Here is a 23,070-nt window from a genome sequence, read left to right on the forward strand (position 1 = left end):
ATTGGGGAAAAAAAAAAATCATCACCTACAGGAAACTGGAACAACAGCCTGTATTAAAGGCAAGACACCTTTTTTCCTAGCCCCCAGGGTAAAGTTTCAGCTTGGATTTTGACAGGAAAAGTAAGTAACACTATTGTGGCAGTAACTGAAGGTACAGGATTTATTACAACTTTGATGTGGTTTAGAAAGCTCAGTAGGTTTTATGCTCTTTGTACTGTCTACGTGATTTTGCAGCCCCATTCCTTACACATCTTTGGGGGCTTAAAGGACAGAACACAGATTCAGCCAAGCAGTGCACAAACAGAAGTGCCAAGTTATATAGCTGCACAAGCACCATCAGACATCTCCTGTCTCTGATGAGGTTTCTTTTAACTGCTAATCCAGGTATGTCTTACTTCAGGATCTCCTCTGAAATCTTTTAAGAGCATCAGAGTATTGAACCTCTGGTAGTAGCATGTAGGAGTCTAGAAATGCAAGGACATTTCTCTGTCTATACAATTCTTTAAAAAATACATCAATTATATATAATATTGACAGAAAGGCTTCCAAATACCCCTGAGCAAGCCAGAGTTTGTAAGAAATTAAATAGAAAGTAGAAAAATGTTTCTTTTGACATTGAGGTGAAAATATAGATTTTTAAGAGGGTTTCACACGTGGATTAAAGGTGGAGGAAAAAGGGTGTAGTTTTTAATCCTTCTTTCTTCTTCTCCATGCTTCTGCAGTTTTAGAAACACAAAAAATGATTGGTTTAGAGTTAGTCGCACTTTTAATTACTTGAGTAGATATAGAAAACGTATATGTTGAGATATAATAACAATACACGTGTCTGTAGTTAATAGGGTAAAAATTGGTATAAAGGTGAAAATACCACGTGGTTCAGGGCCATTTTGTATCATCACAAGATGAGGCAGGCTGTGGCGATTTAAGCTTGTGCAGCTAGTCTGGATGGACCTGCCAAGTTTTGTAAGGATCCTTCAATAAACACAAGAAACCAGAATCTAATGAGCCCGGGAGTTTTCTTCGAATAATAAGGACTGAGATAAGTGGGACTCCCCACGAGGGAGAATCCCAGAGGAATTCAGCCCAAAGGAGGCTGAGAGACAAGAGAAAAGTTATATCCACAAAGAATTCAGCCCAAAGGAGGCAGAGAGAGAGAGAGAAGTTACAGTAGCACACACACCCACAACTTTCAGATTGATTGTCTTGTAGTCAGCTCCCCCATAGAAAATAACACAGCGGTAAATGCCTGCATCTCTGAGCTTCACATCAGTGATCTGAAGGAGAGACCGTCCCAACTTCAGATTCTCTTTCAACAATTTTATTCTTCCCCTAAAGTCACTGTGCTGATTTTTGAAGTCTTCCTCTCCTTTGTGAAGTACATAAACCTGCTTCAACTCATCTTTCTTTTCCCAACTGACACTTAAATCTCTAAAATCTAATTTTCCATTCACTGGAAATGTGCATTCCATGGTCACATTGTTCCCACGTTCCACAGTGCAGAGTGACCGGGGAGCTTCAACAGTGAATAAAGCTGAAAAACAAAATTTGGAAGAAAACTCAGTTTTACAATAATATGCCTAAATCTTTGAAATCGTGTCTTACCATATCCATTGGAAATTTTTAAGGACCAAAGTATCTGCTCTGTTCTGAAAAGTTAAACATTTTGGTATGTGTGACAAAACACAAGACCTACGCTGTATGCAAACACAACGGGCACTTATACCTGCAGACACCTGCTTTGTGCACACACACAGTGTGATGCTGTACTAAAACCAGTAAACTGTATATTCAAAGCCCCTCAGCTGTTTGAGAACACTGCCATGGTAACACGCATTTCTGCCTCCAATGGGAATGTTCTGTTTCTATAAATGCCAATTGTTTTTACTCAAAATATTAAAGATTATACAATTCCTAGGTTTGATAGAGCCTAGAAAACCTTTTTTGTAATGCCAGTGGTACCTTGTTTGAAATGGTGTCTCTGCTGGAACACTGACAGGGATTTTAACCTGGCCTCATATACATGCATCCAGCTTAACGTAAAACCATGCTTAGACCTTCTTACTTAAAACACAAAGGAAAAAACCTCAAATGGCAGCAGCTGAAGGAAAACTGGAGAAATTAACATTTCTGTGCTTATATATTGAAAGTAAACATACTAAAACAATTCTACTGCTTTTTGAAACTTGACTTCTTACCATTTAGGAAATGCCAGTAGAATAAAAATATATACAAAAACAAAGACCTTCCCATGATGTAGATTGAACCTAAAATGATAAAATCGTAGATAAGTATAAATACATACTCATTTTCTGATTTGCACTGTCAAATACACTTTATAGTCAGTCCACACAAAGAACTGGACAGAAGACACTCAATTCCATCCTATTTAAAAACAGGATGAAACTGTACCCAGTAGATAATCAGGCATCCTTTCCTCCTGCATGGGTGGGTCCATGCTTATTTGCTTTAAATGTTCCTTCTTGCCTATGGCTAAATAAATGTTTTATGATTATATGTTGATTAGTAAATAAGTACTCACAAATACCCGATTGTTCTGCTAACTGTACTGGGGAATGTTGCTCCTAATGGGAGAATGGAAGAATTTTCTATACTCAGTGCAGGGAATAGAACTTGGTTCTTCCTCACCTGTTTGATTTACTTTAACATACTGTGAATACACCCTACTTTTTTACTGTGGTCCCACAGTACATATCAGAAGGCTCACAAAGTTACATATATTGTGAAAAAAATTAATGCAGTAGTTCATTTCATAACATGTATTTATGCAATAACAGCTATTTATTAACTATTCACACAATAGTGCCTTTGTAAAACAGTGACAAAGCCAGTCAATCTACAGGCAGAATCTATTGCCTTGAATTTCTGCTGCTTTAACTCTGAATACACAAGTCATTTCACTTTTCTGTCAGAAGTTTTTCCTCTCTTTACTGACATAGGTTTCATAGTCCTGCACAACATTTTAAAGTGCTTATTAATATCAACTCATACATTTAATCTTCACACACCCACTGTTTTTGGTAAATCTGTGTTTCAAGTCAGAACAATAGTAATATCCAGTAATGCCATCATTTTTCAAATTACTGTTAAGAAAAATTCAAACACCATAATGGATCTCTTTCATGAATACAGAAAATGGTAGGGTTTTTTTTTCTAAATAAAGTCCTAATTTTGGATACCCAAACATCCACAAAAATAAGGAAGGATTGCCTTTAGCTGTTTCCTAGTGGTAGTTTCAGAATCTGTATAAAAAATAAGACAACTGTAATACCCATGACACTTCCCAACTGATGAAATTGTACCTTGACTGTCATTCTTCACCATTTTTATAAGATGTTTCATCCTTCTTTCTCTGATTGTCAATTTTAAGATGATAGTGAGAAAACAATATTGTCCTGAATTCATAAGACACATGTGCCCTTACTTTGCTGCGGCTTAAGGGAACTAGACTCCTTGTAACTGTTTGATTCAAGCTACTTCTTTTCCTCATATTGTAGCTGCCTGATTTCAATAGCTGATTTGCAGCAGGCAATGTATATAGAGCTGAGTTGACAATGTAAGCATGGTCTGAAAACAGCTGAAGGAAAAATATAAAGAAGATTCTTAGGGTGCAAGAAATGATTAATTGATAAATCCTCATTTAATTTATGATAGGCTTCATAAAGTGATTAGGTACCAGACTTATTCCTTAGCCACAAGTGATGTGCTTGAAAGCACTAGAAAATTTCAGCCCAATCCTGTGGGTCCCCAAGAGCTTCTCTGAACATGTACGCTTTGGAATGCCTCCATCATGATTCCTCTGCTTGAGTAACAAGCACTCCAAACCATCAACCAAGCTCCAAAGTAAAGCTTCTCAAACAATATAGAGATACACCAACCTCACAAATGTGCCATAATAACAAAAAAAAAAAAAAAAAAAAAAAATCACCCTTATTCTGGGGACAAGCCTGCCACTGAGTGGGTATTGTGCACTACCCATGTCAGAATGACCAGAGCTGAAGTACACTCTGACTCAAAACACCTTTTTTTTTTTAAGTAGAGACTATAGACTGCTCAGTGCTAAGCACACTGCCTGAACTAGTACACTACCTGAAACAAACAGTATGTGCACTACAGTCAGGATACTGAAAGATACCCACACTCCTGCCTGCAACCCCTATCTAACTTTTTGACAATAAAACTGAATTTTGGCATTATCTCCAAGAGAGATGTTCTGATTAACTCCTGGAAGACAGATGACAAGTTAGCTTTTATAGTCCAAAGACCCATGTTTGTCCTGCAATTGTTGAGATTTGTCAGCATGCTTTCTCCCACTGTAGAAGAAAACAAGCTTTACAGTACAAAAAGAAGTATGACTATTACTTACAATTTCTTCAAGACTGAGAGAGTTTGCTGCTGTATTAAATTTTTCACTTTCAGAGGGAAAAAAATGTAGGTCCAGGTCAAATCCAGGTGCGCATGCAAAAAGAAAACCACAGCAATGACCATTATAGAACCTTCTGTTTCACCCTGAGCAGAAGGATCCTTTGGATCAGTTTGAGACCTTGATGTCAATCAAAGCCCTTTACAAAAGTTATCTGCTTGCTGTTTTTCTTATAGAACCTACCACAGTGCCCTTTTTGTCCTCCTGCTAGCTTCCAACATCTGTGGCAAATAGTTTTTTAAAAGCAAAATATATTCACTCTGCAAGTTGCTCCTCAGTACTGCTGCTGCATGTTTCTGCCACAATCAAATAAAAAAGACAGGAAAACCAGAACTATTTGTCAAAAGACTTCATGTGACAGCTTAAATGTTGATGTAACTACACCTACTTCTTCAGGAAACTTCCCCACTATTGGAAAGTTCCCCAGCAGGGAAAATTCTGTATTGCTAGCTGTGGCTCACTGTAACCAAAGACATAAATGTTGAAAAAATTAGAACATAAATCGACATAGGCATTTTAAGAAACATGTAATCCAGTCAAAGCCGTGTCTGAGTACCAGTCCTTGGAACAACAATTCCAAGTGACTATCCACAAAGTCAGGGTCCCTAGGTAATTAATCTCAAGAAGTGCCAAACAGCTGCTAACAACTAGAACTTTCTACACAACATTCTCATTTCTGTAAAGGTCATAGGAATAGGAATAATGTAGGAATAATAGGAAAAGCATTTCCTACCCTCCTCTTGTAGAGACAGACACTCTCTTCCCAAGATTTGGACACAATGAAAGCCCCTTGCCTTGCCACTGTGGAGTGAAAGAAGAGTTCTTAATCCTATGGACTACATTGGCAAAAAATAAAGAGCACTGTCTTTTTAATTTTCTTGTTTCTAGAATTCATTTAAGAATACAGAACCTCTCCCCTCCCCCTCCTCAAGTGTTAGAAGCAAAACGATGTACTCACATTAACTTGTACACTGTAGTGGGAGAACCAAGTCAACAGCACAAAATACAACTCTAAACATATGTTTCAATGCAAATTCATTCTTTTTAGTTGTCTTCACATACCTCAGAAAAGGGTTGAAATTCTGAGAAGAGTTAAAATACTGTGAAATGACCACTGTGAAAATTTTCAGTGTTTTCTTCTTTCCACTTGACAGCTTGCTCACAGTATCTGTCATGGAAGAAAAACCACATAATGTACAAAACTGATTAAGGTTAGTGTTTTTATTTGATGTGTGAGATGAATGTGGAAACTGTGGTGGTATATAAAATAGCTGAATGTAACATTTGGGTTGTAACAACCTGCAACTACCTTAGGAGATTGAGGGGGTGGCTATCCACAGCAGGTGAGACAGATAAATGTTAATTTCCACACTGGGTTTTTTTTCCTACTCTTACAAATAGGCTAAATTATATTGTCTCAGTAAAGGAAAAAAAAAAAAAAAAAAAAAAAAGGTGTAAGAGAAAGAAACTGAAACCCATTTATGTGGGATCAGAGAAGCTGCTAGTGTAGTGACCTTTCAATGCCAGGAAATTAGTTGTCGCTTTTTCATTGCTTACCTCGAGGTCACATGGCTGCATTTTCCATGTGAATGTTTACCACCAAATAAAAGACCAGGACAGATGGTGTTCGTTTTGTTGAATCTCTTTTTGTTCTTATTGCTTAATTTTGTTGTATATACACACATACTCCTATATATATACAAAATACACATCGGCATGCACACAAACACATTTTACTGCAGAATTCTACACTGTGGTGGTGGGATTTGAGTTTTGGGTTTTTTCCACCCGTTTTGCAACAAACTTCCCAGACACCTATCTCAGTGCTGCCGTCACCGGGCATTCCCAAGGACAGCAAATGCCTTCACGGAGGGCGCAGCCGGGCAGGCTCGGGTGGTCGCCTCGGGGCGGGATGAGATCGGTGCAGCACCGGGAGGGGCTCCGGCTGCCGGCAGCCCCGCGCCCCGCAGAGCTGCGGTCCGGCTCCTCCCGACCCGGGGCTCCCTCCGCGGCCGCCGAGGCTGTGGGGAGCGCAGCATCTCCCGCTCCACTTCAGCCCTGCTTCGGTCGGACAGGTGTGTTACCCCCCGGCCCCGGCCCCCGGCTGCTGGTGTGCCGGCTGTGGCAATGCCGGGAACTGCTCCCGGCCGCAGCCCTTCGCGGAAACCCGTCCCGAAAACCCCCAGCGCCGTGCTCCTAAACCTTACTTTTCCCAACGCTTCAGCCGTGGCGGAGCAGAGAGTTCTCCAAGCAGCTTGTCTGTTCCTGAAAGTCGAGAGCTGTAGGAAACAAAACCAAAAGCGGCATCAGTACCACCACTCCTACCCTATCCTGCTTCCCTTACCTTTCCTTATCCTTTCGTTTTTAACATGGTGAGATCACTTTATTCACTTGCTAAACGGGTAGCTTAAATGTTTGACACGTACTCATGGGGAGGATGGCTCGTGTCAAAGGAAATTGACACAGTATTCAGGATACTGTGAGTATTCAGTATCCAGGACATCCGTGAGTTCCAGGAGCTATGTCCTGCTTCTCCAGAGACAAAGAAGCAATTTATTTAAACAGATCTGTTTCCTTCCACTAAAGGAGCATTCTGGGAGACGAACCCCCAATTTAATTATGTGATAATACAATCTGGAAATACAATGCTGTGTATAGTTTCTTTGCTGCAATAATGTTTCTTATGAAACATAACCCTAACAAGCTCTCAGCCATAACTTTTTCGCAAAAAAGCAACCCTGAAATAAGAATGTTACTCAGGATATTACCAAAGAACCAAGGAACCATTGAGAGAATGGCTTACTAATGAGTATATTTACAGGGTGAAATATAAATTAAATACAAAATTGTGATGCATGATAGTATACACGTCTCAGAGATGTGTACTGGAGGAGAGGAAGGACAGCCAAACCTCTATGCTCTCTATGCCCTAAGTATCAGGTACTGCCACCTGCAGTATGTAATGGTTTTGTGGGCCATAAGCCATCAGGTGGCTGAGAAACCACAGAAATTCCTACCTGGAAGCCATTGGGTTTTCTGTTTATACAGCACATTGATATGGAGATGTTGAACAACAATCAGTTTAATCATGTTCAAATCTTCCAAAATCATATGACATGAGTCCCTCTGAAGGAAGGCTACAGATATTAGGTTATGCAATTAAAAACTCCTCTGCACACCCATCACACACACCTCCAGAGAGACAATGACTGCTATCCCTGCTGCTTCCAGGCCCTTCCCAGGAGATATCAGCCCTACAGAGACCCATCTCCACAAGCACAGAGGAGTAACAGAGGAAGCTCATATTTTAAGAAGCTTCAAATAGTTTAGCAATAAACATGACATTTGTAAATGGCAAATTTACTTACGCAGCTGTGTGGTGTACGTGAGTTACACAACAGTCACAAAACCAGACAAAATAGTCATAAACCAAGCTGTGAAGTTTCTTTCCAGTAAGAACAAAAAATGACTACAAAAACATTCCCAGAATGAAGTGGAAGCTTCTACTTTATGATAAATGCTTTAAGTTAACTAAGAAGACCATATAACATAGGGACTTCCCCTACAGCAAACAAAAAATACTCTGTGAAAGCTACAGGTTTAACCTAGTTCTGTGTAGTTGTTAAGACTTTTCTTCACACAATTCCTATTTTCAGAAGTCAAATAATAAAAGAAAAAAGTAGGTAAAAATCTCCAAGGTTGAAATCATCTTTCTTCATTAATGCGAAGTATTAGAAATCTGGATTGTTTTGCTGAACATTCATTCCTAAAATCTAAAAAAACAAACAAACAAAAAAAGGTTATTGTCACAAGTGAAATAATTAGTTATTATGGGGTTAAAATGTCTGACAATCATCTATGTTTACAGTCAGTACACTTATATTATACTTAAGTAAATATACTATGGTAAAACAAGGAAATTGGCTTACTAAATGCTACAAATTCAGGACATTGATCTGTCTTTCTTTCAAACTACTTTGATTGATAGATTTTGGAATTTAATTTTGTAGATAATTTTTCAAGTTCAATGAAATCGATCAGGCAGACTGATACAGATATAATCTACTTTCCAGATACTAGTTCTACAGGCTATCTCTAGTATATGTTTCCTTCTCAATCTGGATTATATAATTGAAGAGAATAATAAATTGTTTAACATCCAAATAATTTTGGTAAAATTCAAACTGATGCATTCAAGTGCACTATGTATAAAGATGAGAGGAAAATGCTTTCTTTCAAATATTTCTTCTGGTTCTAGTTTTATGTTCATCTTTCTTCCTCATCATGTAAAAAACCACAAATAATTACCCAATACATATCTGCACTGGCATAAATTGTAACTATTTCCATTTTCAGTTAACTCAGGGGTTTTTTTGTTAAGTATCACAATTCCAACACTTCCAAGGTTCAATTATTTTTAGACCAGCTGTTTGTGGAGAAAATACATCTTATAGTTTAATTAGTTTAAAAAATATGACAAGAACAAAGGAGACATGACTGCCTGTCTAACGTCTGCCTGATTTGTGTTACTATGAAACATCTTTATAACTGTGCATGGGTCTTTTGTAATAGCAGCAATATCTGTAGCTTTCTGGAGTCGAGAAACACTGCCTGCCTTCAAAAATGCTGACAATCTAACAGCACCATGCAATATATGATGCTGTCTGATTTTTTTTCTGTGGTCTCCATACCATGACCTGACATGGGAATTGGAACAGGAGAGGCTATGTCCCCCAGTGTGGTGCCATGAATACTGAAAATATCAGTGAAATCACATAATTCAGCACATTCCTGGAGCTGCAAGTGGTACCAACAAAGAGAGGCAAGAGCTGCAGCCCCTGCTGCAGACTGGGCTCCTGTTTGTGTTTTCACTCTGATGTAGCTCTAACCAGCCTCCCTTCCACAGGCATGAATCACAGTAGCTTCTTCTGCCCTATGGAAACTGGCCTTCATGCTCTACGCTACTTCTTAAATCCTAGATCCTTACTTCAGAAACCAGTGCTGTTTCCCTAGCAATAAGTCACAGTTCTGCCCCTCCACCTCTCCCTTATCTATTCCTGTATTATTGAAATCTGCTGCTCCATCGTGGTAAGCTCTCCATTGAAAGCAGGTCTTTGCACAGAGGTCTGCCAGAGTTGCAGGACAGAGGTCTAGTGCACTCTGAAACACCTTTTTCCTCAAGAAAATATTTGGACAGACCAAAATGGTTTGATTGGTTGCAAGGGGCACAGTGGCTGAAGATGGATGTATCTTTGGTAGCCTGCTTTGAAAGAATATTATATTCTCACTAATTTATCAGTGGGACACCCATCAATCACAATTCTCTCTGTTAAACTCTGTTAAATTCTTTCTAGTTAAATACCTGTCAGTGGCTGCAAGTGCAGTAGTGCCATCTTGCGTGCAGCTGAAGTATACCAAGAAATTTCTCTCCTGGATCTATACTGCATCAGAGATCCGGGGGAGAAATTAAATACTTGTTAAATACTTGAAAAAGTCACAGATATTTTCAAATTATCGCTAAAATAGCTCAAATTCTAGGAAGTTATTTACTTCAAGTTCTTTACGCCAAGTAAAAATGCTAAACAAGTTTTCACAACATAAAATTAAGTATTTTTTTCTTACTTTTCTCTCATTTTTGCTCTACCAATAATAAAAAAAAAAAAGGGAGGGAGGAAAAATGGGAGGACAGCTGTCTTCTCAGTGTTTTTTTAAACAAAACTATTTGAAAAATTCCTGAATTAAAAAATAAGTATTGGCAAAAACAACATTTTCAGGTCAAAGTGTCAGCAGATTGAAGGAGCAGACTGTTTCTGAAAAAAACATGAATTCTTGTGGTAAGACAAGATGTCAAATTGCTTTTGCAATTATGAGGTGGTGTTTGAAGTGCTGTGTATCTTCACAGACTCAACAAACAAACAAACAAACAAACAAACAAACAAAAACCAAACAAAAAACAAACCTGGAAAACTGATTGAGGTACTCTTTAGTGCTAAAAGAATTCTGGATATTAGAGCGTGGTGCTAATATAATCAGGGCTGTAGGTTTGATCCCTGTATGGGCCATTCACTTAAGAGTTGGACATAATTGACCCTTGTGAGTTTCTTCCAACTCAGAATATTCTGTGATTCTGTAAATCTAGCACTTGTTTTTGTTGGTTGTTTTTTTTTTTTTTTTTATCACTCTTTTAAAGGCCAACTGGCACAGCATAATTTCTGACTCAATATTTTTATGTATGAAAATTTAGCTTCTTTGGATTTCAAAGCCAGCCTGTAATTATGGATGATGATGCCATGAAAACATTCTGACGCATTATGACAGGCCGAGCAAGATAAGAAGCATTAAGCGACAAAGGCATTTTTAATTCTTTTCCTTGTTGATTTACATGTACTGCCTAGATACATCACACCCGAGTGGTGAGCCTACCAGGGCCCGTCTGTCTATTCGTACGGGATTCTTCAAACTTCTTGGGACAGTTTGTACGGCCGAAGGGGAAGAGTGAAGAGGGGGCGGGACGCAGGACATGCTCCTCCCGGGGGCGGCTCTCCTCACCGCTCCACCCGGTTCTCCCGGCTCGCCGGTGTCCCCCGTCTCGTGTCTGCTGCGCTGCAGGGGCGATGGGGTTCGTCCTCTCCAAGGCCATGAACGACAGCCTGAAAGGTCAGCAGGAGTTTATGCGGCTCCAGGTAATGGAGAGGCTGGCGGCGGTGCGGGGAAGCGCTCCCAGGGCTCGCTGCCCGCCCGGGCCCGAGGCTGGGCTGGCAGCTTCGACTGCTGAGCTTTGCTCTCTTGCCAGGGTTAAAGGTGCTCCGTTTGCGCGCTCCGCCACTTCCCATGTGCTGCAGGTTCAGGTGTGTAAAGCACCAGGTCTCTGTTTCAAAGGACATCCTCAACAGTCTGCCTTAATAAATTGTAAAAGTGGAAACTGTCATTAAAGTAGCCAGACCCTAAAAACAGTTTTGGAAATCTACTTTGGAAAGTACATTTATGCTCAAGTTGGGCTGTGTTACTACACTGTAACTCTGCAGTGTTAAGAAACATGCATATATTAAAGCAAATCACCTATAATGGAGCTGCTGAAACATGGATCTTATACTCTTAAAATACGTAAGTTAAATGTTTCAACTCATCTACTATAAAAAAAAATCTTTCAAACAATCCTTTCTTTAAATTCAGTCAGACAACTATAGCTATTCATTGTTCTAGAAACCTCAGACTAGGGCATGGGGATGTTTTATTCCCTCTCATAAAATAAGAAAACGGCAGCAGAGGAAAAAAGAAAACAGTTTGATTAAGGTTCAGAAAGTTGTGCTGAGCAGACCGACAGTATAGCACTAGCTGTCTGATTTGTTGTTAAGTATCTTGTAACTTACTTATAATATTTATATACTAGGTGCTGGAATGAAATCTGAAGGATTTAGCTGGAGTTTGTTTCTTTAGTTTTGCAATGAAATTGAACATAGGTTAAATTTTTAGAATGTTTAGTGATGGATGGACTTCCAATTTACTAAATTGCCAGTAGATGGCATATTCTAGTGTACAAAGCAGTGTGTAGATCGTAGGTTTTGTAAGATCACCAAGTAAACTACACTCTGAAGGTGACCTTTGAAATGTGTCTAAGAAGAAGAAACATAGCATAAGGAAAGATGATATAATAAAACAGTGGATAACTCATAAATATTCAAAGAAAAGCAAAATTTTGCATGGCTTTTGGACATTTTTCTGTCTGTGCTGTGTTACATGTTTCTTAGATGCAACCACAAGTTTTGTGTACAATTTTTTTTTTTTTTTTTTTTTTTTTTTCCTGCACAGAGGTGTTCCTCCCATCCCCAAGGTTTTGGAAATCCAAATAACAGGAAGGTTTTCAGTTTGATAGATTGATAGGGAAATTCAAGTGGAAGCTTTCTTCTCTGTTGGGCAGAGTTGAGGAAAGAGCTCGAATTCCAGCTAACATTTCTAGGTAGCTGCAGACTTCAAATGCCAGTCTTTGCCTTGGCTAGTTCTACATCAAATGCTCAGGCATTTATAAAAAAACAAACTTTGAGGGCAGTTACACAAATACTCTTTCAAAATTACACATAACATTTTTGCAAGTTGTTCTTCAGGATCTTCCCCTGCATTGCATTTCTTCTTTTTGACACTAGTTATGGTCAGAATAGTACATTTCTTTCTAGCACTGATTTTACAAACACCTGATTGCATCTTATTTCTACTGTGTTTACAGACATACCTGCTATATTAGAAAACCTCCACCTTTTGAAAATGCAATAAGTGTACAGTTGAATCAGGTGTAAAAGATTCAGTGGGGCAGGGGTAGAACTAACTTTAATGTCATTAGGGGATGGGAGAATGTAGCCCTTCTTCAAGCTTGAGGAGAATGTAGGGTAGAGGAAAGACTGCCATTTGTCTTTTCCATATGTGACTAAAACCTGTGATGTGGAGTTTACTGCTAGACTTTCAGGCTATTTGTAAAAAAATGGTATAGCCTGATTTATTTGCTTTAGACAGAAATCATAACTAGAAATACTTGGAGGAGTTAGGTCATGCTAGGACCAGAATGAAACAGCTTAATTTAAAGCATTTATATATTCTTATGTTGAAATACTGGGACTTGGATGCCATCAGTTCACCCATCTTTCTCTGAAAACCATCCTATTTATTAATAAAATAGAAGCTTACACTTGAACCAATATTCTGTACTTACTATGAGATACTAAAAAATACTGATTTGTTTTAAGTGTAAATTGACCCCAAATCAGCATGTAGGATCAAAACTTCGTGGAGGTTTTCATAGCTTCTGAATCTTAAAGTGTCCCATGACTAAGATATTAAAGGAATAGGGTACAAATTTCACTCCAAGCCAATTGATGTGGATCAAGAAGTCATCAAAATAATTTCACTTAGAATGCCTTCCCTACTAGCAATGATGGTGTGACAGTGCACAGAAATGAACTAGTTACTCTTTGGGTAGACCTGGAATGAAACACAGTAGGTATTGTAAAGGTTCTCCATAACAAGATTTTTGTGCTATCAATTTCTGTGACAGAACATGTTTTTTTAAGCAAAAAAAACCAAAACCAAATAGGTGTATGCTCTCTTCTGAAAAGAGAGAAGATACAAAGCTGTTTAGCGATTGACTTATTTCATGTGGAAGATTGTAGGCTGGAAAGAGATTGTTGCAAAAATAAGGCAATAACATGACAGAAGTTGGACAAGACCCGTCCAAATCCCAAACCTTGGTGCATGCTAAAGCTCAGTTTTAGAGTCATTCTGATATGTACTGGACAGCCAAACCAGCTTGACTACTTGAGAATAAGACAATATGAAAACACATTATGCATGGTTTTTTTCTTTATACATTTCTTGGGATAACTCTGAAAAGAAGGGATTGTGACCTTGCAAACTGTATCTTAATGGTTTTTGGAAGAATAATAAAACTCAATTGTTTGCCTTGATGTTGAAGGACTTGCCAGTTGTTTGTATTGTCTTTGTGTGGCTCCAGAATGAAATACCAGTCTGTGTCAAGTGGAGACTGTTTTTGGTGGAAGTTTGTTGAGGCTTCATTTTTATCATGAGCCTTCTCCTTAAAGTGTAGTTTGCAAAATTATTTTCAAACACTTTAATATATCAGATCTACGGCTCAAGATTAGTATATAGCCTTGCAAAGTGCTTTTAGTGAGGCTGAATGGCTTAGAGGAGGTCTCTGCTCCAGGCCACAGAGCAGTTATAGCAGATTTCCTTTTATTTTATGAACTCTGTGTGTCCTCTTAATTAAATGCAGGAATTTCATGTATTTCTTTAGTCAAAGTGCTATGTTCTGTACTTTCTGTTCTAGTGGGGCTTTTATTCCTTGTCCTTTTTTTTAACATCCCAAATGTATACCTTAAGAAAGTTATTGCAATAACTATTTACTAAGAAAGCCATTTTAAGATGTACAAGGCAGCCTGGAAAAAGATACATATCTGAAAGTGGCAAGTAGGAATGTAGAAATGTTTGTGGCCCATTATGCTTTCCTCAGTATGAATTAGAACACTTCAGATATTAGTTTTTCTAAACAGTGACCTTACTGTCTAGAACCAGGTGCCAAGAACCCTGACAGGTTGCTTTTTTAATAAGAAATTGCCTGACTTCACATACTGTGATGCTTCCTAAAGACTTTATTGTGATGAGACAACTTTGGTTAGTGCATAATACATTGTCTTCAAATAATACAGAAAATGCTAAAACAACCTTCTATCCTCTTGTGTAGTGTTACTTAGAGTGACAAGAAGCAAAATCATGGTAGAAGGTCACAGATTAAATACAGATGAAAATTTTAATTTACTGTTAATGAATTTGATTCTGGGATAGTAGAATGCTAGATAAATTCTAGCATAAAGCAGTGCTTGCTAACTTTGCATCTCAGAGTAGTATTTTGCTGTGATGTGTAAAAGACATTCTAAACACAATTTAAAAGGCTTTTAATTTAGGCTGCAGACATAGAAAAACCTAAGCTCTCCTGCCAAATTTTAGCCAGGTTTTCTAACACATGTAGCAGAATCAAAAATGCTTTCTTTAGTTTTGAACAGAACTCCACCAAGTCAGTATTATGCCATACCCTCCCCTGACACGACACTCCACCAGTTAGGATTTAAGTAATATCCTGCTGTTATTTTTATAGAGGTGTCCTGGGGTGACTTTATGATACTGGTATCCCCAGTCGCCTTGTTTATGTTATGTATTAAGTTCTGCACCTTTAATATTAGCTTTGGGAGCTAGGGAAGTTGAAACTGCTGTAAGCTGATGGGAGCTTTTTCTCCTGGCCAATTATTGGTCATTTCTGAGAACTGACAGTGGTTTTGATCACTGTAAAGTCATATCAACCTGTGAACATCACCTGAAGATGTAAGCCCAGGAATTTCTTGCTCTCTTTGGTTTCCAGCTTCTGAAGAGGTAACAAGGCTCTATCTCGGCCTCCTCCCCCTGACCAGGCCGGACAAGGCCGTGGGGGGAGAAAAGCGGAGCCAGCCGGCCTGGCTTGGTTGCAGTTTCTGCCACTCAGCTGAAACCTGACACCATGAACATCTGCAGCTTGAGCAAGACTTTAACTCTTTTACTACCTGGATGAAACTTGCAGATTAATCCTTTTTTTTCCAGAGAGAGAGGGGAAGAGAGAGAGGGAGTGATCAACATGTAAGGAGACACCATAAACTATCAAAGACAGTGGAGAAAGGAATTGAGCTTGAGAGGGGGGAGAGAAATAAGGAAATGGTTTAACAAGCTGAAGTATTTTTCTTTTAAAGCTATGGAGATGGACAGTAGTGTTCTGAAAAAACTCCTTTAATTCATGACAGAGTATTTTGGGGGGAATAGAGTGTTTCAAAGTGTGAATTTTAAGCAAATAGTGAAGTAGTTGTGATCCTATGAGATGCTGGAACAGAAAAAGAGAAGTAATAGTTGAATATTTGTGGCCTTTAAGAGGCAAAGAGAAAACTTCTGTTTCCAGAGATGCTCACAAAAACAGATGAAGAGAACTTTTGCTTTTGAATAACTCATCCTTAAAAATGACATCCCTAAACTCATTGACCCATACACACCTCAGAGTGATGTGAAATGGGAGGAGAGAACTGATGGCAGAATTTCCGGGCGGCTGGCATCAGAAAAATAGAAAGCCATGACGAAAATGGTTTTCTTGTGAAAAACTCCATAAATTAGCAGAAGAAGGCTTCTTTTTCTCTACAAAGACTGATGAAAAGACTATTTCAAAATTGAGACTGTTTTAACCACCAAAGTTTTTTTTGTCTCTATGTTGTCATGTGAACAAGGGAATGGTTAGGTAGTTGGGGGGAAAAAGAGTTTCTGGAAGTTTTATTCTGGTTTCTTATTGTAGTTTTTGTTAATAAACTTTCTTTGTTCCTTTTAAGTTTTAAGCCTCTTTTTCTCTTGTTCTAGTCCATATCTCACAGCAAAAAATAAGTAAATTTTCTGGTAATTATTTAGTTACTGCTTTAAAACCATGACAAGAGGTAACACTGCTTTTGGCTCTGAAAATTTGCTTTTTCTTTCTTTCCTGAGGAAACTCTACATGGGAAATTGATTCATATCCCAGTTTTCCTGTATATAGCATGTTTGCACTACTTGAAAGGTAACCCTACAGAGGAGGAAGCTGAGATTTTGTTTTAATAACAGGGTTTTTGGTTATTTTTCCACAGTATTGTAAAAGTTAAATGACATGAAGATACCTTGATGTGTATAGGAACAATACTGCATAGTAAGCAGTGGTTTCTAGTCCATACAACTAAAACATTTAAGTCCTAGCTGAATTTTAAAACCTTCATAACTTCGGTTATATCTCAGTGTATAAGTGTTCATTACTTAATTAGAATATTTTTTTCATTTGAACTCCACAAATAACTGGTGATACACTGAATCCTTTATGAGTGACCTTTTTTACTTTTTCTCATATTAGCTTCATCATTAATAATGGTGTCTAACTTGAAGACTACTTTGTTATTTTGTTGTATCCCTCTTTTGTCACAAGATGATAGATGGAAAGGCATGGATGGAAGGACCGATTTGTTTTAATATCTTTATGTATAACAATCAGACCTAGGGTTTAAGTGCATCTCTTGATGTTGTCAAGCCATTGAAGTTTTCTCCTAGATGTGTTTCTGGGAAAACTTCACAAAAAAGCAGTAAAGAGAGAAGCACTGATTCAGCGTCAGAGAATGGAAGAGAAAATTATGTTAGTTGTGTGTAGGGGTCTGCCTAGTGAAATGAAGTAAACAGGGTAGTAAAAAGAGACAAAGAATTATTTAACATATTGTAGAGGACTTTAAAAAAACAGTTTTGAAAAAAAGCCCCAAACCCCAGAAAATTAAAAACATCTGTGTTTTCTCCAAATCAAAAAATAAATTACATTCTGGCATCCTAAGAAAAATTGTTTCTACTACAGCAGCACAATGCTCCCATTTTGCTGTTGCAGCAGATGTTAAATAAAGAAGTCTAGAATGTATCTAGTCCTTGCAGGAGCTTTTATGAGACAGTGTGCAGGGATTTTCTGCAGTGTTGATGGAAAAAAGAAGCCTGTACATGCTCAAGCACAGATGTACACAGCCTGAGAAACAAGCAGCAGGAACAAGAGCTGTCTCTGGCTGCAGTTCTGCAACATCATGGGAATAACTGAGATATGGTAGGACAGCTCATGAAACTTGAAGTGTTTAATGGATAGGTACTAGCTCTTCAGGAAAGACAAAAAGGAAAGGCAAGTAGTGATACCCATGATGAGAAGGTGTAGCTTGTGAGTTAAAATCAAACGAGAATCAACAAAACATGACACTGTGGAGGGAGCGTACTGGAGGTTGCCAATCATATAAAAAAAAATGAAGAAACAACAAGTTATTCTTTTAACAATTGAAGAAGGTCTCTGGATTACTAACTGATTCTCATGAGTACTCTCATGTATTCTCATGTGTACTCTCCCTAAAATCTGCTGAAAGTGCCATAAATAGGAGGCCATAGGCAATTGAGTACATTTCTGCAAAATGTGAAGAGGAACTGCTTGATACAGGTGTGTATGCACTAGATGGGCCATCCAAGGGCCATCATGCACAGCTAAATTTGTTATTTACAATATTATTTACAAATAAGGGAGAACTGTGGTATTAAAGGCAGACTTAATTGTAGCAAGATGAGTTCCAGACCCTGGACATTGGGAGGGAGGATTTCATCTTGTTTGGGAAACTGGTAGGCGAGGTGCCATAGGAACTTTGAAGGTTAAAAGTGTTCAGGAAAGCTGACATGATTTAAATGTCAGCTAAGTGTCCTTGGCCACAACAAAGACTGGGAGCTGAAAAATGGAAGCAATTCTGGAGAGATGCAGGGTACACTGGAAGACGGCAACTAGGGCATAAGTCAGCAGTGTACCCTGACAGAAGAGAGAGTCAAAAGGACAAATGAGGGCTTTATAAGCTACAGTGAAGCCAGCAGGTTGACAAAATTTCTGTTGGCTTCTGTTCAGTGCTTTGTTAAATGCATTTAAATACTGCATCCACTTTTTTGCCCCCCTTCTCCCCCAGTACAAGAATAACATAGGTGAAAAAGAGCAGCTTTTGCAGCAGACCATCAAGATGGCCAAGGGCTGGAGCACTTCTTGCAAGGAGGCCAAGTGAGTTGTGCTTACTTAGCCTGGAATGGGATGCCTTCAGGGGTGCAGGATCCAAGGCCAGCCCCCCACCAACCGTGAGTAATCAAGAAAGCACAGCCAGAAAGTGTGAGAGGTAATGGATATACATTGAAACAGGATTTGGGGAACAGTTCAGACTGAGCGTAAAGAGAAACCTTTTCCCCTGCAAGGCCAATCCAGCAGTGGAGCAGAGGCTAAGTGATGCTTCCATCCTTGGAGGTTTTCAAGACCTGGCAGGATAAAAGCCCTCAGCAGCCTGGTCTCCTGGTCTGATCCGATAGCTGACCCTGTTCTGAGCAGGTCTGCTGACGTTGAACCCAAGTTATTTTATGATGCTCTAACCCCCATAGAAGCAGGCTATGGCTCACTCTATTTTGGGATCCTGTGAGGGAGGATTTTCTTACTTCTCTTCCCAGACTGAGAATTATGAGTAGTTACTGCTTGATGTCTACACTCTTACTGAGCACCACACACACAGCAGCAGTCTATTGAAATAAGATGTGACTTGGTCTAACTTTTAATGAGCAGCTGTCAGACTTTGTAATAGATTATATTTATACAGAAATAACATCAGAAGGGATGGAGAAGGGAATCGGAAATTAAAGCCTACATGTGCCCTGCCTGTCAGATTGCAAAAACGAAGTAAAAATCTTGTTTGTGAGAATAATCTACCTGAAAAATAATTGCTCAATCTTCTGTATCTTTTGGAAATTTTGTAATATATATTGCTGTATTAGCAGATACATTTCCCCTGCACTGTATGTAGCATTATGAACCAAGCATTAACACATATGTAAGTCAGCTGAAATCAGAAATTTCAGTAAGAAGTTATAACCATTATTTAAGCAAAACACATTAAAAAAATATTGCTTTGAGATTATAGCAGGTTGGCTCTGCCAGTCTTTCAGGGTCAGACTGGAGGATTGAAATTCTTGACAAGTGTAATTTTTAAGAATAACTTTTACAGGAGGAGCCAAGAATCACTGAAAGTGATGGAAAGAAAAGAGACTAGTTACTGGTGTAGGGCATGTCATTGTTTTATTGCTGTTTGGGGCTGCTCAGAGTGATTTGGAGGGTTTTTTTGGTAGACTTCTGGGGTTTTTTTCCTTCCTAGCAGGAGGATTTCTTACCAGACAAAAAGACAGTCTTTTTGTGGGAAAGCATCATTGCTTCCAGGAGTCAGATACAATCATCCAAATTAGTCTTTGATGGGAGCCACTAAACTTGTAAGAAAATAAACAGGCTAGAAAAATAATATACTTCTGACAGACCTTCTATTTACCAATAATAAAAGTGTTTTATTATAACCTGTCTACAACATGAATCTCTGGATAGTCTCAGTCCCAGTCTGCTCCTGTCCCTCTTCTCTCCCTATTTTACTATGTCAGACTCTAAAGTGCATTCTTCTCCCCAGGTAATATTGGATAGCCAGGAAGCAGTCATAGATCTGCTTTCATAGCAGTTAGTCTTTGAGAATTTATAGACTTGCTCACTGTATGCTCCCTGTGTGGGCATGGAAAAGATTCTATACTCCTTGGTTAAAAAAAAAGGTTGACATCAAGTAAATCTGGAAAAGTAAGGGCTTATTTTTCTGTATGACAATGCAGTGGTAGTAGTTTTGTGTTTGGTTTTTTTTTTTTCCTGAAAATCCATGGCAATCTTTCCTTGGTTTTTTTAATTTTTTCTTTCTTTTAGGGTTGGTTCCTAACATCATCTAGGTTTATTTTGAGCCATGATAAAACTACATTATCCTATTCTAATGAGGACCAGATGGTAGTATGGAAAAGCCTCTATAGTTCTGTACCTCGGTGGATACATTTATGCTCCTTTTTCTTTTCTTTTTTCTTTTTTTTCTTTTCTCTTTCATGGTCGTTTATTTTTTTCCCGTTTCGTTTTAATGGCTTCTTTTGAAGTTTTGGCAGTGATGCAAATCAATAAAGGAAATAAAAACTAAGGGCATCTCTTTCTCAGTTAGTTAAAATTGTGGAGTAAGTGGTCAGATAGTATAAAACATTGCTGGGAAACTCATCCTCTAGTGCAGTAAGGCATAGTCTGCCTTTCCATAGATACAAATTATACAGCATTTTCTTCTCTAAGTGAAATTTTCTTTTGACACAACACAACAAAAAAGCCAAACTTATTTATCTCTTGGAGAAAAAAAAAACAAGAAAACTTACTTAGTTCATTCAAATTATGAATCATAAGATTTCTACTTCTGAAAATGGCTTTCAAGTGTTCTGTGCTTTCAGCTCATGCCTGTGGAGAAACATGTATGTGTTTTATACCATATGCACAAGCAATGTCACATGCATTCACGAATCAGCTTGAAGTGAAACTGCTGTTGAGTGTTTTCTATATCCACAAATGGCACTAAAGCTCTCAGTTTTCAGTAAGAAAATGGTTTGGGATATTATTTCATATATTATATCATATATACTAATGCTTAAATATTAATATCATTAGAATGTAATTTAGTGTTACAAAAGGCATGTGACAAAGGTATCTGTTTTGGGAAAAAAATATCAAAAACTCACTGAAAACATAGATAAATGCAACTTAATATCATATGTTTTCTTTCCTCTACACTGCCAGATCTTGGTTAGAGGCAGGCCATAGCATGATTACATTACCTACCTGCCAGGATTGTATTGCCTTAAGAGATTTGCTTTGAATGGCAATAAATGAAAGAAACAAGGCAGTTTTCTCTTTATGTTCAACAATTTGTCCTTAAATCTGAAAGGAAAGTATAGAAGTACCCTGTAGCATGCTTATTAATTGACCATATCTTTTGACTAAATTATATCCATTTTTTTCTGAAATAAAGACATAAAAACAGTAAAAAAAGAATATAGACCTATTATAAGAGATGGAAGATGACTACAGCATTTCAGTGTATATCCACACACTCGTATCTCAAAACAAGATGTTGGAACTTAAGTTATACAACTGTAAAAAAATGTGCTTGCTTTTCACCTCCATGTTTCTTTGAAAATGTACAAAGAAGTCGTAAAATTTGTATTTGCCCAGTAAGAAATAAGTTTGAACCTTCCAGCAGGAATTTTTAATTTGTTTCTTATTGGAATCTGTTTGATAATCTAGGTAACTCTCTTGTGGTTTTTGAAGGTCTTACTTCTTAAAAAACTTGGAACTGAAGTTGCTATGGTAGTATGTGACAGGATGTACAATAAGAGACAGCTGAAGCATTTTAAACACATCTTCAAGTGAAAAATGAGATCTAGCAGAGATAAAGTACAAGCAGTATTTGTACCTGCATATTTGAGAAGGTAATGTTTTTGTACAAATGTACACCTTCCTTAAATTATTGGTGTTGTGATATTTGAACTGAATCATGGATTCTACACATAGCACTTTGCTGGACTTCCTTTGCTACAGATACTGAGAATTTTGTTAGGAAGAGATGAGGAAAACCTGATTTATTTATCAGACAGCTCATGGGTCCCCTCTGACCTCATCTCCTCAGTTAGTTTTAAATTCCTTAAAATATATTAAGAATGTACAGATGCTATTAAGATAGGTCATTAGGGATTTTATTAGAAACTAGACACTGGACCACATTCTTAAAGACAAATGCAAAATGTTAATGGAAATTGGATGAGGAAAAACCAAAACTTTTGAAAAACCAAAACGTTAATGTCTTTTTAATACCTAATAGGCTCAGTACTCCATCTTAAACAGGTAAAAGGAATTCATAGAATATGCTGAGTGAGAGGGAGCCATCAGGATCATGATGTCCAGCTCCTCACGCTGCACCTCATGTGCCTATTGTTTGTTCTTGGTAGGAACTTACGTCTTGCACGTAGTCCTTGTCCTTTATCCTGGGACTCTTTTTGAGTAATGAGCTAAAAGGAATGGAAAACAGAGTAAGAGAAAGTATGAGTAAGGGCAGGGGGGAGATGCAATCTCTTTCATTTAAAGATGATTATATTTACAAATACAGTTTTGGGGTTCTGTTGTTTGGTTTGTTGGTTTTGTGGGGTTTTTTTCCCTTAATAAAATCAATTAACCCATTACTCAGTCAAAATACTATCAATTATTTATCATTTGATCTTAAAATGAAGTGGTGCTTGAAATGCAAAGTGTGCTATGTTTTGACTCTTGGCAGGAAAAATGGCTAACGTTAAAATGCCAATTAGTTTCTGAACAAGAAACTTTTTTCATGCTTCTTCACTTCCATTGATAAAATAAGGAAAGTACTGACACAGGTTTCTGCAGTACTTCCTGTGCCTAAATAAAACTTTGTGTGATGACATTTTTCCATCTACAGATTTGTCACCTTATCTTTGTTAGTAAAAGATCAACCACCTCTATGATGATACCTGAAAAATTTAATTTCTCTTAATGTCTCAGACACTGAGTCATTTTCTTCAAGGTCTTGTAAATCCCTAACCTTTTTCTCCCCAAAGTTTTCAGTGAAATTTAGTCAAAAGGACTCTTTTTTTCAGTTCTG

General features: G+C 38.0%; 2 protein-coding genes across 2 annotated transcripts in view; one reads left to right on the top strand and one right to left on the bottom strand.

Moving 5' to 3' along the window:
- The window catches only part of CD274 (CD274 molecule), a 34,623-nt gene extending 27,044 nt beyond the window's left edge, over positions 1 to 7,579 (bottom strand). Inside the window, exons 1-7 of the mRNA XM_058826588.1 lie at positions 7,459 to 7,579; positions 6,649 to 6,720; positions 5,504 to 5,609; positions 5,175 to 5,242; positions 4,385 to 4,430; positions 2,196 to 2,264; positions 1,181 to 1,531 (exon numbers count right to left, since the gene is read on the bottom strand). Of these exons, the coding sequence (XP_058682571.1) occupies positions 1,181 to 1,531; positions 2,196 to 2,250 (406 nt within the window). The 5' untranslated portion in view covers positions 2,251 to 2,264; positions 4,385 to 4,430; positions 5,175 to 5,242; ... (1 more) ...; positions 6,649 to 6,720; positions 7,459 to 7,579. The remainder of the gene's footprint in view (positions 1 to 1,180; positions 1,532 to 2,195; positions 2,265 to 4,384; positions 4,431 to 5,174; positions 5,243 to 5,503; positions 5,610 to 6,648; positions 6,721 to 7,458) is intronic.
- A 3,403-nt stretch (positions 7,580 to 10,982) lies between these two features.
- Positions 10,983 to 23,070, top strand: part of PLGRKT (plasminogen receptor with a C-terminal lysine) — a 28,336-nt gene continuing 16,248 nt past the window's right edge. Inside the window, exon 1 of the mRNA XM_058827847.1 lies at positions 10,983 to 11,124. Within this exon, the coding sequence (XP_058683830.1) occupies positions 11,056 to 11,124 (69 nt within the window). The 5' untranslated portion in view covers positions 10,983 to 11,055. The remainder of the gene's footprint in view (positions 11,125 to 23,070) is intronic.

This window comes from Poecile atricapillus, chromosome Z (genome assembly GCF_030490865.1).
Source record: "Poecile atricapillus isolate bPoeAtr1 chromosome Z, bPoeAtr1.hap1, whole genome shotgun sequence".
Lineage (NCBI taxonomy): Eukaryota > Metazoa > Chordata > Aves > Passeriformes > Paridae > Poecile > Poecile atricapillus.